This window comes from Carex rostrata, chromosome 30 (genome assembly GCF_964058835.1).
Source record: "Carex rostrata chromosome 30, lpCarRost1.2, whole genome shotgun sequence".
Taxonomy (NCBI): Eukaryota; Viridiplantae; Streptophyta; class Magnoliopsida; order Poales; family Cyperaceae; genus Carex; species Carex rostrata.
Genome location: NC_135947.1, coordinates 521,942 through 537,430, shown reverse-complemented (window position 1 = coordinate 537,430; position 15,489 = coordinate 521,942). Strand labels below are relative to the sequence as shown.

At 32.1% G+C, this 15,489-nt stretch overlaps 2 protein-coding genes and 2 long non-coding RNA genes across 4 annotated transcripts; 1 reads left to right on the top strand and 3 right to left on the bottom strand.

The window, feature by feature from the left end:
• On the bottom strand, nucleotides 1–848 carry LOC144546986 (uncharacterized). Its single transcript, XR_013508933.1, has 2 exons — nucleotides 707–848; nucleotides 1–217 (listed from the first exon to the last, which is right to left on the bottom strand). It is a non-coding gene; the product is annotated as an uncharacterized LOC144546986 (long non-coding RNA).
• Nucleotides 94–1,005, top strand: LOC144546987 (uncharacterized). The gene is made up of 2 exons (XR_013508934.1): nucleotides 94–233; nucleotides 724–1,005. It is a non-coding gene; the product is annotated as an uncharacterized LOC144546987 (long non-coding RNA).
• Nucleotides 1,006–5,355: 4,350 nt separating this feature from the next.
• LOC144546866 (uncharacterized) lies at nucleotides 5,356–6,500 on the bottom strand. The gene is made up of 2 exons (XM_078295452.1): nucleotides 5,600–6,500; nucleotides 5,356–5,499 (listed from the first exon to the last, which is right to left on the bottom strand). Exons 1-2 carry the CDS (start codon nucleotides 6,411–6,413, stop codon nucleotides 5,489–5,491), a joined length of 825 nt encoding a protein of 274 aa, XP_078151578.1. The 5' UTR covers nucleotides 6,414–6,500; the 3' UTR covers nucleotides 5,356–5,488.
• Nucleotides 6,501–8,542: 2,042 nt separating this feature from the next.
• LOC144546864 (uncharacterized) lies at nucleotides 8,543–9,946 on the bottom strand. Its single transcript, XM_078295451.1, has one exon. It carries the CDS (start codon nucleotides 9,905–9,907, stop codon nucleotides 8,696–8,698), a length of 1,212 nt encoding a protein of 403 aa, XP_078151577.1. The 5' UTR covers nucleotides 9,908–9,946; the 3' UTR covers nucleotides 8,543–8,695.
• Nucleotides 9,947–15,489: the final 5,543 nt, after the last annotated feature.

Here is a 15,489-nt window from a genome sequence, read left to right as displayed (position 1 = left end):
TTATCTCTCTCTCTCGTCCTCTCCTCCATCGACCAAATCAGATGAGCTCTCGTGCTCGTCTCCTCTGCCCCGACCCGCCCTCTCCACCCTAATCAAGCGCCTCCAGAAGACCCTCCAGCGGCCTCTCTCTTCTTCCTCGCGCCCTGTGCCAAGTGGCTCCAGCCAACCCCTCAACATGCGTCTCCAGTAGAGGACCGTGTAAGCCCCTGTCGCTCTACTTTCAGAAATTTTTGGTATGCTCTTCCTCTATCTCTATCTCGTTGTCTCTGATTTGAAAATTTAGTGGCTAATTAGATAGTTGTTTTACAATTTATTTTATTGGATGAAAAATCATGTATAAAACATGAAATTGACTGTATTGGGGCAGAAATTCTTGGTCACGTTTAAATTTATTTTATTGGATGAAAATTTCATAAAATTGAGTGTATTGGGGCAAAAATCATGAATGTTTTGATGAAATTTATTGTTTATCTTGTCTTGTTAGATGTAAAATTGGGAAAATTTTATAAAATTGCCTTACAAGTGAAGTAGATGAAATGAAAGTATACTCATAATCGGATGAAGATCTTTTAAATAATAATTAATTCTGAGTTTGTAATTAATTTTTTAGTTTATAAATTTTGTTGTAATGGAAGTATATTCATTATCCCTTGCTTCAACTCTAGCATCCAGTTTTCATTTTTCTCCTCGTTCTCACTTTCTGCACTTAATGTTCATTTCCAGGAGCAGAGAAGATATACTCATCTATTTCGGTATGATGTTCATTTAGTTTTTGAGAAAGAGGAGCATGAAAGATAATCTAATGAAGATCTCTTGAATAATAATTAATTTTGAGTTTTGAAATTTTGAAGTTGTAATTAAATTTCATTTAATTAGTTGATATAGTTAATGGATTTTGATGATTGACTTTGTCGTTAATGGATTTTGATTTAGCATGTAATTCGGCTATTTTTTTATTTTTTATTTTTAAATTACATGTAATGTGGTTAATGGATTTTGATGTAATGACTTTTTTTTTTATGTACTTGATATAATGGTTCTATACGTATTAATGGTTCTACATCAAGTAGCATGTAATTCGATCATTTTTGTTCCACTGCTCAAGTTCATTTAAATTGAAGCAAAGTGGCATGTAATGGATTTTGATGCAAACCTAAATCTTTATATATCATTGAATTTGCATGTGATGCTAAACACAAATTGAAGCAGGTATCTTAATTTATATTGCGCAAGTACTACTAAAATTCAAAAGCATGTGTTCTTAACTATTAGAGATGACAACCTTAGGTAGCTTTACTATAGCCAAGAAAAGTCTATTCTTAACAATTTGATCTGATAGTCCAAGAAGAGTGAGCACTTAATTTCTCCAAAATCTTTATAAAGTCACTTCAGATTATATAATTTTGTATTTTATTCTACTGGTATGGGCCAATAGGAATCGCACAGGCAGGTGTGCACGGGCACGACTGATGTAAATTATCTACAAATTTGATGTAAATTATCTCTCTTCCTTATTAAGGAGCTTAATGTTTTCTACTACATAATTTGCTTCCGTTGTTATGCACGGACACGATTACTAGTATAATATATGGGGAATAGCTAGGTATATAAATATTCTGTGGAATCCGTATCACCAGGTACCTGAGGTACAAGTGATAAATCCTGACCGTTCTTTTTATTGGCACGAATCTTAAAGCAGAACCCTATAATTTCAATAGGCACCGGACTGAGTTAAGCTCGACTGGGCCCATGCTATGAACCTTAGGTACCGAGGGAACACGGACTTTATTCTGTGGCGTATGCTATGCAGCTAGTTAGCTTGTAATGAATTTTTAATAAGCAAAATTGCTAAGAAAAAGTAGAATTAATTCTGAGCGAAGGTATATAATTTCTCTTTTTATAGGTCTGAATTAAGTCAAACAGATTTTGAAGTTATACAGTAAGATCTGATCTTGACTGCGAAATTCAGATATTATACAATAAAAGAGACTTTTTTTTAATGTTATAAGCTGAAGGTTAATTAATCTCATAGCAACTGTTGAATACTATAGTTTCTTAAAAAAATAATAATAATAATTAAAGGAACCATAATTCTTTCTTATCAGGTAAAAAATGTTCTCGCATCCCACTTATTATTTTTAAAGTTTTTTTTTTCTGAATCATCAAAATAAAAATAAAACGCGAGAAAGAAGGGTCAACTCACACTAATTTTAATATATAAGAACCAACAATCGAAATATATTCTAAAATAAAAGTAGAATTCATGTGCTTGCGTGCTGGAGCCGTTAGTTTGCTAATTTTGTTTGTTACATGAATGTCAACGCAAGTACATCTGCTAGATTGCAGGAGAACTTTGCTTCCATGAGCATCCAATCTATTTAATGTATTTATTTTTCATCATTTTTTACCGTTTAATTTTATGCTAAATTAATATGAAAATTTAAAATTTTAATAAGTAAATTACATCACTCATAAAGTAAATTGATTAACTGTTTAAATTTATTATTTAAAATTAATTTAATAAATTTTAAAATTGAGTTTACAAAAAAAAACTCGACGAACAGGCTTAAGAACACCCTAGTTCTACTCTAAATATTATATGATCGGATACAAATATATGGCGCATCTTGGATTTTGGGTAGGAGGGTTCTTACTTTGAAACATTTTTATAATATTGTCTCTAACGAGGACTTAAGAAGCGATTAATTAGGTACCTTAATTAAAATCTAATTTTTTTTTATCCAGACCAATTCAAGTCAAAACGTAAAATAGAAATCAACAAAAATCAAGATTATAAATTTGTAACATTAGACGTGCACAATAATTAAATAAAGAAAAAGAGTAACAGAACGTACAAACCCAAATTTTTATTAATAACCATAAAAAATTCAAATTTCACAAAATACGCATACTTTTTTGGAAAAAATAACCATACAATTAGATTTTTCAGTGGAAATCCATCCCAAACTCGTTGGATAATCCAGTAGAAATGAAAGAGCTCTTTTCACTAGATAAACTAGCAGATTTACTATTTCTACTAGATTATTCAGTGGAAATAAGATTTCTAATTTTTTATTTCAATTAAATAGAAAATATTATGATTTTTTTATTGAAATATTAGAAATATTTTTATATTTTCTTGAAAAATAGATGGAGTACTATATAATTGAATTTACTACAAATACTGCGACAAATAACTCAGATTAATATTTTTCAGGCAGAATTTCTTGCGACTGTAAAAAAAATATTTCTTTGTGTGTTCCTAAGAAAAAAAATATTTTAGATCTGAGTTATTGATTCCGGTTCAAAAATCATTTCTTTGTAAATAAAACAATTATCGTGGATTTCTGCTTAGATTATTCAGTTGGATTTCCGCTGGATGATTTGGGCTGGATTTCTGAAAATTTTCCGAAAACGTGTGTATTTTCTGAAATTTGATTTTTTTTTTATTATTAATAAAAATTTCGGCAGTACAACCTTGCTAACAAACGAGCTAAAATTATTTAATTTTGGATGGAAGATTGATCTATCTAGCTAGGTTTAGACTTGTTGCCGCGAACGTCTTTGGAAATTCGCATTATTCCAAGTATGCATTTTTTTTAGGAATCTTTCAACTTTGGAATAGGTGATACCTTAAAAGTTAAAACAATCAAATTGGCAGCGACCGGACATTGGAAAAAAAAAAAAAAAAAACTCACGACAACCTATACAAAAGCACTATTTAATTCGAACTAGATATGGTGAGATTTGAAGATGTGGTTATACATCCTATAGATTTTACAATGAAAAGCACTTGAGCATTTTTTCCATGAGATATTCTCAAATAGAACGTATTTTGATCACTTAATCAAGTGTCTAAAAATATTGGAAAAGGCTTTAGATTAAAATGGTAGTTCTTGTGTTTGATGTTATCAATTGGTTTTGCGATTTTTAAAGTTCTTGATCCAAACTGGGATTTTCGGATTTTGATCGGGACAGTCTGATTAGAATCCGTCGTTCGGGATGTGTGCGCTTCACTTCAAAATGAATTGTCGCGGATTCGAATCGGATGGTCTTGATCTAAAACTCAAAAATTGGCTTACTTCACTAGATCTGAATTCACCATTGATTGGGTGGAGGATTGTCCTCTCTGCCGTGGAGCTGAATTTTTGTAAAACCAGAACCATCTTTGCTGATTTCTTTTAAATCATTTTGTTTGTTTCTATTTAAAAAAAAGAAAAAAAGATCTTGTTTACAACTACAGTTAAAATTATATAGCATAGAATTATATGTACCAAAATGCCAATACACATTTTGTTTCAATATATAAAATAAAAGACATGATGTTTTAAGTTCCAAGATATACCTGGAGTTTTGGTCATATAACCCAAGGCCCCATTCAATAAATTGAATAGAACATACCCTTCATCGAATCGAATAGCCTATTCCTCTAAAAAGGAGTGTATGCCATGATTGAATAGAACACCCTCTTCAATTGGCAACGCATCAATGTCATTGAAAAACTGGCACAATTTTAGTAGCAATACTCCAAAATCACTAAATTTATTAGATTCTCTTTATGATTTTCCAAAGATGCGATATATAAACATATTACCCTTGCCCACAGTGTCAAAGCTTCACAATTAAGGGGACTTAACCAACTTATATCTCTAAAATATTGTGCCATGAGTTTTAAGTTTCAAATTTTGTTGTAACCTAGAAATTCAACAAAATTAAGACTTCTGTACACATATGTAATATGATCAAATCCATGTGGAGAAATTAGAACTTAAAAGTGAGAGGTTTTTAAATAGTCATTTATGCTTAGCCTAACCACCAAATTATATCACAATCAGAAAAAGAAAAAAAAAAAAAGTTCAGTATTGTTTGACTGAGAAGGGGCCAGTGTGATTGCCTGACAAGCAACAAAAGCAACTGCTTGACCAAATGAAACCGCCAACTCTAATTTAAGTAGAGTAAAACGTATCAACCCTAAATAACTACAATTCCGATCAATCAGGGATTGATTCGATTGGATATGAATCCCTTCTTCTAAAGATGAAACCAATAAACAAATGAAAACCAAAAGCAAACATGATCACATTAACATCAACAAAATTAAGAGTATTATATTTTTCAAATTGTCTCCCATTGCTTAAACAAAACAACTACTTAATTAAGCAAAAGAAACCATTAACTCTAAACTCTAAAGTCCATCAAAGCAATTTCAAAATCATTAAACACTTAAAGAGTACCATACAAATTGATTACTGAAGTATGCTTGGAAAGTCCCAAAAAGGAAACGAACAGGTTGAACGATTACCTGGCACGAACAATGTGCTCCTATCAAAAGTTCCCACCCCCATTTCGACCCATTTTGTTTTGCCATTACTCGCGTAGTAAATGCAGTTGCTTTCCCCTCCCCATTTCTCTGGGTTGTTGCAAACACAACCAGGGACATTCAGAGCGGCACTCAGGAAAATAGCCCGATTTCCTATATTATTCATCTCTACCACTCTTCTTTTATCAGTAGAAATATCAAACCGACCGATTTTAGTATAAATTAAGTTTTTAATGAATCGTCTATCACAGTCATTAAAACAAACACATAGCATCTCACCTTCGCAATCGACAAGTCGTACATTCTGAAAGATTCGGCCGTTATCCCACTCCCAGACCGGCCATCGCACAACTGAAAAAACCACCTTAGAACCCGAGTCTTGAGGAAACTCTAAAATGGAAAGCCTCTCTCCCTCCAAGACCCAGATTTTTCTCCCTACAACTACCATTTGCCTCAGTAATGGAAGAGAAACTTGGAGGGAGTGTGAAATCCAATCTGTAGAGTTAATTTTCCACAGCATGAGATGCTTTTCTGTTAAAAATATCAATGTGCAGCTTGGGGAGGATGCAGGAGCTGTGAGCTGAGCAAGGCGAGGAGCATATGACCAGTCAAAATCAACCGGGAGAGGGACAACAGGAGAAATGATCTGGTCACCGGTGATGAAATTTAATATGAGGATTTGGCGGCGGAGGGATAAGAAGAGGAGGTGTCCATGGGATGAGGAGAGAAAGTTGAGGGAGAGGATGGATTCTTCTACAGGCGAACGATTGTAGGGATCGAGGAGTAGTTTATTTCGGTAAGGCATGGAAGGGTCGAGTAGTTTTAAAGCGGAGACAAAGAGACGGTGGCGGCGTCGGGGCCGGAATCGTAAAAGGGGGCAGATGAGGAGAGGAGGGAAGAGGGAGGTTGGAGAGGTGGAGATGAAGGAGGTTGCGAAGGAGCGCCAGTAGCGACAAACGGAGGAGAAGGCGAGGTGGTCTTGGATGTGAGACAGGCGAAGAAGGATGAGGTGGAGGAGTTCGTCGGGGAGGTCCGACCAGCTCTGCGGGCCGTGAGAGGAGGAGATGGAGGCGACGGGAAGAGCGGTGGCCATGGAAGCAGACCTGGTATGCCCCGCAAGCCGCTCCAGTTGATTTTTTTCCGTCTCTGTTCCGATTCTGATCGCACTTTCCTAATCATATTCAGTCTGCACATCATCTTTGACGCGTGCGCTGATCAAGTATGTAATTTGGTGCTTAGAATGAATCTGTACACCAATTTATTTTTTAATTAATTTAAAATTTTATTTTAGTGTTATAGTAAGTTTATTTGGGTATATAGTAGACCAAAATAAATCAGAATTGAACCAAATGAAATCAACATTGTACCCTTTTTGTAATTTACCATATCTGTTCAATCGTAGACCAAAATTGATCAGAATTGAATCAAATTCGGTTTAATTTGGTCCCATTCAGTCTACTATAGACCCAAATAAACTTGCTATAACAATAAAATTAATTAAAAAAAATTGGTGGCAACAAATAATTGTTGTGCATATTAGATTTGCGCACACGCTTAAAATGATGCGTAGACTGTGGCGAGTTTTTAATTTTTCTAAAAGTGGTGCTAATGTCATAATTTTGAAATTTCAAGTGGTAACTAAAAAAATTTCGGTGCTTTGTGCCGCGCTTGACGAACCAAATAATTTCTGAAATTTCTTTCAAAACAAAATTTTAATTAAGTTATTTTATATTTTTTATATTATCTAAAATAATTTTTAGAAAAACAGATGAAGTATCTTAGAATTTGAATTTAGCATGTATTATTATTCAAAATTGATTTTTTTTTAACTTGGAATCAATAAACAATCACAAAAAATCCAACCCGAAAAATATTTATCTAGATTATTTGACGCAATCCTATTAAGTTCAAATTCTTTGGTATCCCATCTATTTTACTAGAAATATAAATATATTTCTAATATTTCAATAGAAAAAAAAATCACAAATCTACTATTTTTTAAAATACAAAAAATAAAAAATATATTTCATCTTAAAAGCATCATCAAATTCTGAACGGGTCAAAATATGCCTCAAGAAACCATTGATTCGGTGGAGGATTGTCCTCTCTACTCTGGAGCTACTTTTTGTAAAAACAGAACCTGCGGTGCTGATTTCTTTTAAATCGTTTTTTTTTTTCTATATAAAAAAAAATTGTTTACAACTACTGTTAAAATTATATAGCATAGAATTATATGTACCAAAATGCCCATACACATAATTTTGTTGCAATATATAAAATGAAAGACATGCCCAAGGACCATTCAATAATAATACAAAAAAATGATAATAATTTGACTTCCTCTGAAAAGGAGTGTATACCGATTCATCTCTAAAATTTATTAGATTCTCTTTGTGGTTTTCCAAAGATGAGATATATAAACATATTACCCTTGCCCACAGTGTCAAAGCTCCACAATCAAGGGGACTTAACCCAACTTATATCTCTAAAATATGAGTGAGTCTATGGTACTATGCATATTACGATTTGTTACTGTGTTACGGCTTTATATTTGAGTTTTCAAATCTTAACAGTCAATCCGAACCGTTCATCTTGTTCTCCATATTAATATGTGTTTGGAGACCAAAATTTACATTTTTTGAAATTTGTTTACTATTTTTTTAGATTTATTGAAAATCACTGTTTTTGGATGGTCCAGAATTTTCAGATCAAGTGATTTTCTAAATATCTAAAAAAATAGTAAAAAAATTTCAATAAATGTAAAATTTGGTCTCCAAACACATATTAATATGGAGAACAAGATGAACGGTTTGGATCGACCGTTAGGATTTGAAACTCAAATATAGAGCCGTAGCACGGTAATAACCCGTGATATGCATAGTACGATAGACTCACTCCTAAAATATTGTATCATAAGTTTAAGTTTCAAATTTTGTTGTAACCTAGAAATTCAACAAAATTAAGACTTTTGTACACATATAATATGATCAAATCCATGGGAAAAAATTAGAACTTAGAAGTGAGAGGTTTCCAAATAGTCACTTATGCTTAGTCTAATCAACAAATTAATGAATTATATCACAATCAGGAAAAAAACACAGTATTGCTTTGATTGGATAACTACAATTCCGATCAATCAGGGATTGATTTGATTGGATATGTATTCCAGCAAAGAATCCCTTCTTCTAAAGATGAAACCAATAAACAAATGAACACCAAAAGTAACATATACCAACACATGTCCACATCTAACATGGACACATTCACATCAACAAAATTAAGAGTAATATATTATTCAAATTGTTTTCCATTGCTTAAACAAAACAACTACTTAATTAAGCAAAAGAAACCACTAAAAGAGTATGCTCATATTGATTACTGAAGTATGCTTGGAAAGTCCCAAAAAGGAAAGGAACAGGTTGAACGATTACCCGGCTTGAACAATTTCTCCGGTACATAAGCTCCCACCTCCATCTCCACCCATTTCTTTTTACCAGTACTCGCATAGTAAATGCAGTTGCTTTTCCCTCCCCATTTCTCCGGGTTGTTGCAAACACATCCAGGTACATTCATAGCAGCACTCAGGAAAATAGCCCGATTTCCTAATCTTTTAAAATCTACCACCTTTTTTCTATCAGTAGATATATCAAACCGACAGATTTTAGTAGATATATGATGGTTATCAAGGAAAAATGGGCCATTACCATCGTCATTAAGACAAACAAATAGGATCTCGCCTTCACATTCGAAAAGTCGAGGACTCTCAAAAATTCGGCCGTTATTCCATTCCCAGACCGGCCATCGCTCAACCGAAAAAATCACCTTAGAACTCAAGTCTTGAGGAAGCTCTAAAATGGAAAGCCTCTCTCCATGTTCCAAAACCCAGATTTTTTTATTTACAACTACCATTTGCAACAAATATGGAAGAGAAACTTGGAGGGGATGTGAACTCCAATCTGTAGAGCTAATTTTCCACAGCAAGAGATGTGATTGTGTTAAAAATATCAAAGTGCAGTTTGGGGAGGATACAGGAGCTGTGAGCTGAGCAAGGCGAGGGACAGTTGACCAGTCAAATTCTCTGTTTTTTTGGAAGAAACTGTCAAAATCAACAGGCAGAGGGACAACAGGAGAGATGATCTGTCCACCGGTGATGAAATTCACGATGAGGATTTGGCGGCGGCGAAGGGATAAGAAGAGGAGGTGTCCATGGGATGAGGAGAGGAAGTTGAGAGAGAGGATGGATTTTTCTACAGGTGAAGTATTGCAGGAATCCAGCAGGAGTTCATTTGGATAAGGCATGGAAGGGTCGAGTAGTTTTAAAGCGGAGACAGGGAGTTGGCGGCGGCGGCGGTGGCGGAATCGTAAAAGGGGGCAGATGAGGAGAGGAGGGAAGAGGGAGGTTGGAGAGGTGGAGATGAAGGAGGTTGTGAAGGAACGCCAGTAGCGACAAACGGAGGAGAAGACAAGGTGGTCTTCGATGTGAGAGAGGCGGAGGAGGATGAGGCGGAGTAGTTCTTCGGGGAGGTCCGACCAGCTCTCCGGGCCGTAAGAGGAGGAGATGGAGATGGCGGGAAGAGCGGGAGCCATGGAAGTAAACCGACCGGGTTATTTTTGTGCCGCGCAAGAGCCGCTCGATGAACCAAATAATTTCTGAAAGTTTAAGCAAATTATATAAAAAAAAAAAACATAAAAATAATTATATTTATTTGTTTATTTGAAGAGATGCCGAAAATAAATAACAAGAGAATTATTTACAATATTTTTGCAAATTATTCATAGAACTTGTAAAAATAATTTCATTTTTGGTCTGTTTATTTTAAGAGATGCCGAAAATAAATAGCAAGAGAATTATTTACATTTTTTAAGTAAATTATTCATAGAAATTATAAAATTAATTTGATTTGTTTGTTTATTGGAAGAGATGCCAAAATATAAATAACAAGAGAGTTATTTATAATTTTTTTGCGAGCTTTTATTGGACAAATTTTATTCAAAATATAATCTAAACTGTCTGATCTGTATTAAGGTGCAAATAAATTTAAAACAAAATAAATTTTAAATAATTTTGTAAACGTAAATCATCATACGAAATTTTGATACGAATGAAACGGTATGAACTTTGTATAAAGTTCATTAAAAAAAAACTACCTAAACAATTACATGATCCCTAGACTTGGTAAGGGTCATTCCTCCAGATTTAGATATTAATATTATCATGGTACTTCTAATGATAGGAGATCAGAAAATAATTTATTTATAGGTATATCCATGCTTTTAAAATAAACATGAATATTCTGATAAAACAATTCTCAACATTAGGACCAAAACTTTATAAGGGTTATTAACGAATATAATATTCGGACTTCTGAAGTAAACGATTAGTTATCCATCTGCAATAGTCTAATTTTATGCCTATTTGGATAAATTTCTAATCTAATACTTATGTGTGCTGGGAACGAATAAGTTTTAGAATGCCAAAATATTTTTTTTTTTTTTTTTTTCTCGACTAAAAAAAATATGAATAAGATTAGCGTGCTACCTCTCAAAACAATTATTGGATATACTTCAGCGATGAATCCAAATCGTTAAAACTGATCTACTTCAGTAGAGTGATACATTTATATGCAATGATTATAAATTTTTGAAGCTATTTAGTATAAAGTTAAGCAGTCAAAAAATAAAACTTTATAAGTTAATTTTAATGTATTTATTTTTATTACTTTTTTACTTGATTTTATATTAATGAGTACAATAAATTATAAATTTTATATGTAAATAAATCACTTATGAGGTAAATAGATTTTAAAGCTTTGAATTCATTGTTTTATATTCTATTCAATAAATTTTTGAAAGGGTAGTACGACATATTATAGGTAGCATGCTAGTTTATATATATGCAAATTAAATTTAAAATGATGTGTACCTCTAGATATGTAGAGAAGAAGTGCAGAAGAGGAGCACCTCACATCTAATGACTACTCCTTTTCGTGTTGTTTGCGAGTTGCGAAAATAATCAAAATTACACGACAATAACAATTTTGTCTCTGTCAATATCCACACAAACAATTAAAAATCTACAAGTTGGTGTGTTAGCACCTTAAGGTCGACGAGCCTTTGATTCTTTCTCTCTTCTACTTTCTCACAATTTGAAAATCACAACTAAAATTTACACAAGGTGTGTTCCATCCCACACCTTATATCCATAAGACGATTTTTTTTTTTAAATTGTAGTTTCCACAAATTATAAAAAAATGGAAATAATGTATCCTCAAAATAGCTTAATTCACAACCATTTTTAACACATCTTTGTATGGTTATAAATTGGCATGTTCTAATTTGACATATCCATGTATATTTGAAAGTTGCATATATACTTTCTTAATTAGTATGTTTTTACATGTTATTGTGGGTGCACTAATAAATTAATGTAATATTACAACGAGCTAAATTACTAATTTAATCTTGTGCCCAGTAATATGTGTATTTATCGCTCGATGAGATGTGAAAAAAAAAATTAGTACTATAGTTCAACATCGATTCCATTTATATCCTTACTAAAGGAGGTTTTATATTATAAAGTACTAATTAAATATGCCAATGGTGATTTTTATCTCGCTTTTTTTAATCCAAATTATCTCGTTTTGAAAAAGCAAATCGCATTTAAAAGTACAAACACTTCATAAAAGCAAAATCCGAATAGCAATTATTATGTTATTTTTTGTCCCTCTAATTGAAAAAAAAAAAAAATATTTAAAGTTTTAATTCTATAAATATTGAGACTTAATAATTTTGTGATTTATGTCTTTACGAATGAAATTTGATGGTATATATTACAACATGAACATTAAATTGCTCATATTTCTAAATTTAGGACAAATCTTTTTGTTTTCTTTAGGAAATATTTGTAAGTATAATTTTATTGAGGGTTGAAATGCCTCCGTTATCTCTCTTTTCTTTTTTTTAACAAACTTCTAATAACTCAAAATTTAAATCATAAATGTCAAAATAAAACCATTGGATATGATCTACATCATTTTACCTATGCACGTGTAAAAAATTATGACATTTCAATTTTGTTTTGGTTGTCATTAAGAGCTTGTAAAAACGTACTAATGTGGATAATTTCTAGGCATTGATTTTTTTCAACTTATTGATTCACATAAAAAAAAAACCAAAATGTAATAATTTGTTACGAGCAGATAAAGAAAATAATATATATCACATCTAACGGTTTTATTTTAACGTTTATGATTCAAATTTTGAGTTATTAATGTTTTAAAAATGAAAGTATTGTGGAGGCACAAAAAAATAATGGCATCTGAACCCTCCTCAATTTTATTATTGGTAAGTGAAATAAATATTAAGTTGATTCAACCATTAATTTTTTTTTTATCGTGTTTTAGTAATAACATCATATTACTTCTTTGGCAATGATAATAATAATAATAAAAAAAAACATGTTGAAGAATAAATTAGTTTCTATGATACACTCGTGTAGAGCCAAGTCTTTTTTCTGCAAACTTTGAGAACTCACTGGAGATGTTTTGACAGTGATATAACTCGACACTTCATCTAGCATCACAATATCCACTGTAAGGAAGATAGAAAAAAAGAATAGAATTTTATTTACATCTCTCTCTGAAATTTTAATTTATAATTAATATTAAATTTAGAGTTAAAATTTGATAAACTTTTTTGAATTTTGATTGGTAAATAGAATAAACAGCTAGTTAAATTATTGAAAATTAGAAGTCTGAGTATTGAAAATAAAAAATTAAAGTATTATTTTTTCTAATACCTGATTAGCTAATGAATTTGAACTTAATTAACTATATAAACTGGATTCGCTATTATTTTGCCTTTTCTGACAAAATTCTTGAATCCGCTTGCCATTGCAAGGTACATGGCTAGATCTGAATTCGTATACAAGCACGGATGGTAGTGATATAATAGGAGATTAAGTCTCCCTATAAATTAGAAAAATTACAATCTTGTCTATAAAATTTTATAAAATTTAAATGTAGCAATATGTTTTAGTCCCCTTAAAATTATATTACACAAGATATTTCAGTTCTGGATCTCAATTTTTTAATTTTGCTCTAGCATGTATAAAGGTTCCAATACTACTTCATAATGCCTCATATTTTATATCTTTATTTTTAAAGTTTAAATTATTGATTTGAACCATTAAATATGGTATTCTAATAGAGGATCAAATATATTGTATTGATATTGTGTATTTGAGTACAATAATATGACATCTATTTATAGACTTGATTAAGATACAATCATAATTAACTCCACTAAGCATCTCCTATCTAGAGGTGCTACTTTTACCCGATTACCCGGATCCGATTAATTTGGATAGGGTATAGTTTAAAAAATATAACCGGTTAAATTATGGGTACAATTTAGGGCTGCTAACGAGCCGAGTTAGCTCGAGTTATAGACAACTCGAATTCAACTCGGAAGATAGTGAGTCGAGTCGAGTTGAGATTATTGAGCCGAGCTGGCTCACTGACTCGAATTCAATTCGCGAGTAACTCGAGTTGGCTCATGACTCGTGAGTCAACTCGTTTAAGGTGTTGAAATGTTGAACATTTGAACTGATGATTGTTGTTATGTAATAATATGAGTAGTAAATATTGAATTAACAAACAATTCACAACAAAATGATTAAATGAAATGAATTGGGTCAACTTGGGTCAGTCACATCTAGTTGGAAAAATAAAATGGGCCAAAAATTACAAAAGAAATCATCAATCAAACGAGTCACGAGTTGTAACGAGCGAGTTGAGTTCAACTCGAGTCAGAATAACTCGAATTTTAAACGAACGAGTTGTTAGCGAGTTCGTTACCGAGCTGAGTTTGAGTGGCTCACGAGTCGCGAGCTTTTTATATAGCCCTAGTACAATTACAAAATTAATAATTTAATATCCGACCCGGATCCGAACCGGAACCGATACTGTAATGGGTAGGATATGGGTATCATTTAATTATCCGACCCATAACCGAATCCGATCCGATACCCATATAAATACCCGATAAAATATATATTAATAACTCTGCATCAAGTTTTTGTGTTAGATAATATATTTCAGCTGTGCTATAGATTGGTAAAACTTAACCAGGTTTATGCTATTGTTTTACACTAGCTTTTTAATTACAGCCTTAACAAGCTCGGTTCTTCTGTGCTATATTTTACTAATGTAAAAAAAAATTTGCTCATATGACTAATCTAATATATGATACTTCCAATTCAATTTGTTATGTTTATACACACATGAGGTTCAGAATTCGCTTTTAGCACAGGTAACAGAGTAATTGATGACAAACGAGCAAGTTTGGAGGCATCAATAATTGAAACTCTCATTTGTTACAACAATTGGCAAAATAGTAATTGAGATAATGTACTTGCAAATGTTGAATCAATAGGATAGTATTTTTTTAATTTAGATAGATAACTAATAATTTAGAGTTATTATTTTTATTTTGCTATGTAGCATGATATATTTTATTATTTACGAACAAGATTAATAGTGTAATTTTTATTTTGTAGCAGTTTTTAATTTATATTGTAATGATTTATTATATGAGATGTTTAAGAAATTATAATTATATTTAAATGTAAATAATTTCTCAAATACTTTGGAGTTGTGACCTATACCCGCTCTAGATCCGGAACCGCCCCGTATCCGAACTGGACCCGATAATTCACAAACAAATTATGGGTATCTATCTACCCGGAACCGAAAGACTAGACCCGAAATATCTACGGGTAGATAGGTATCCGGATCCGAACCCGATCCGGTTTGAAACAAATAAGTATATGGATTGAAGTTCGGACCCGAACACTTTTAGGGTACGAATCCAAATATAATAGTACCCGGACCCGATCCGACCCGATAGCACCTCTACTCCTATCTATTACCATTACAATGCTAATCAACTCCTATAATTCGCACCCACTATTATCTCCAATACAATATATTTGATCCTCTATTATATCCATATTAAAATATATTTGAAGATTAAATTTATAAATTTTGAAACTTTTTAATTATTTTTTTTATATAGATACAAATCACTGTTTTTTAATGGTCCAAAAACAGTGATTTTGTATCTATTTTAAAAAAAATAGTAAGAAACTTTCAAAAATTATAAAATTT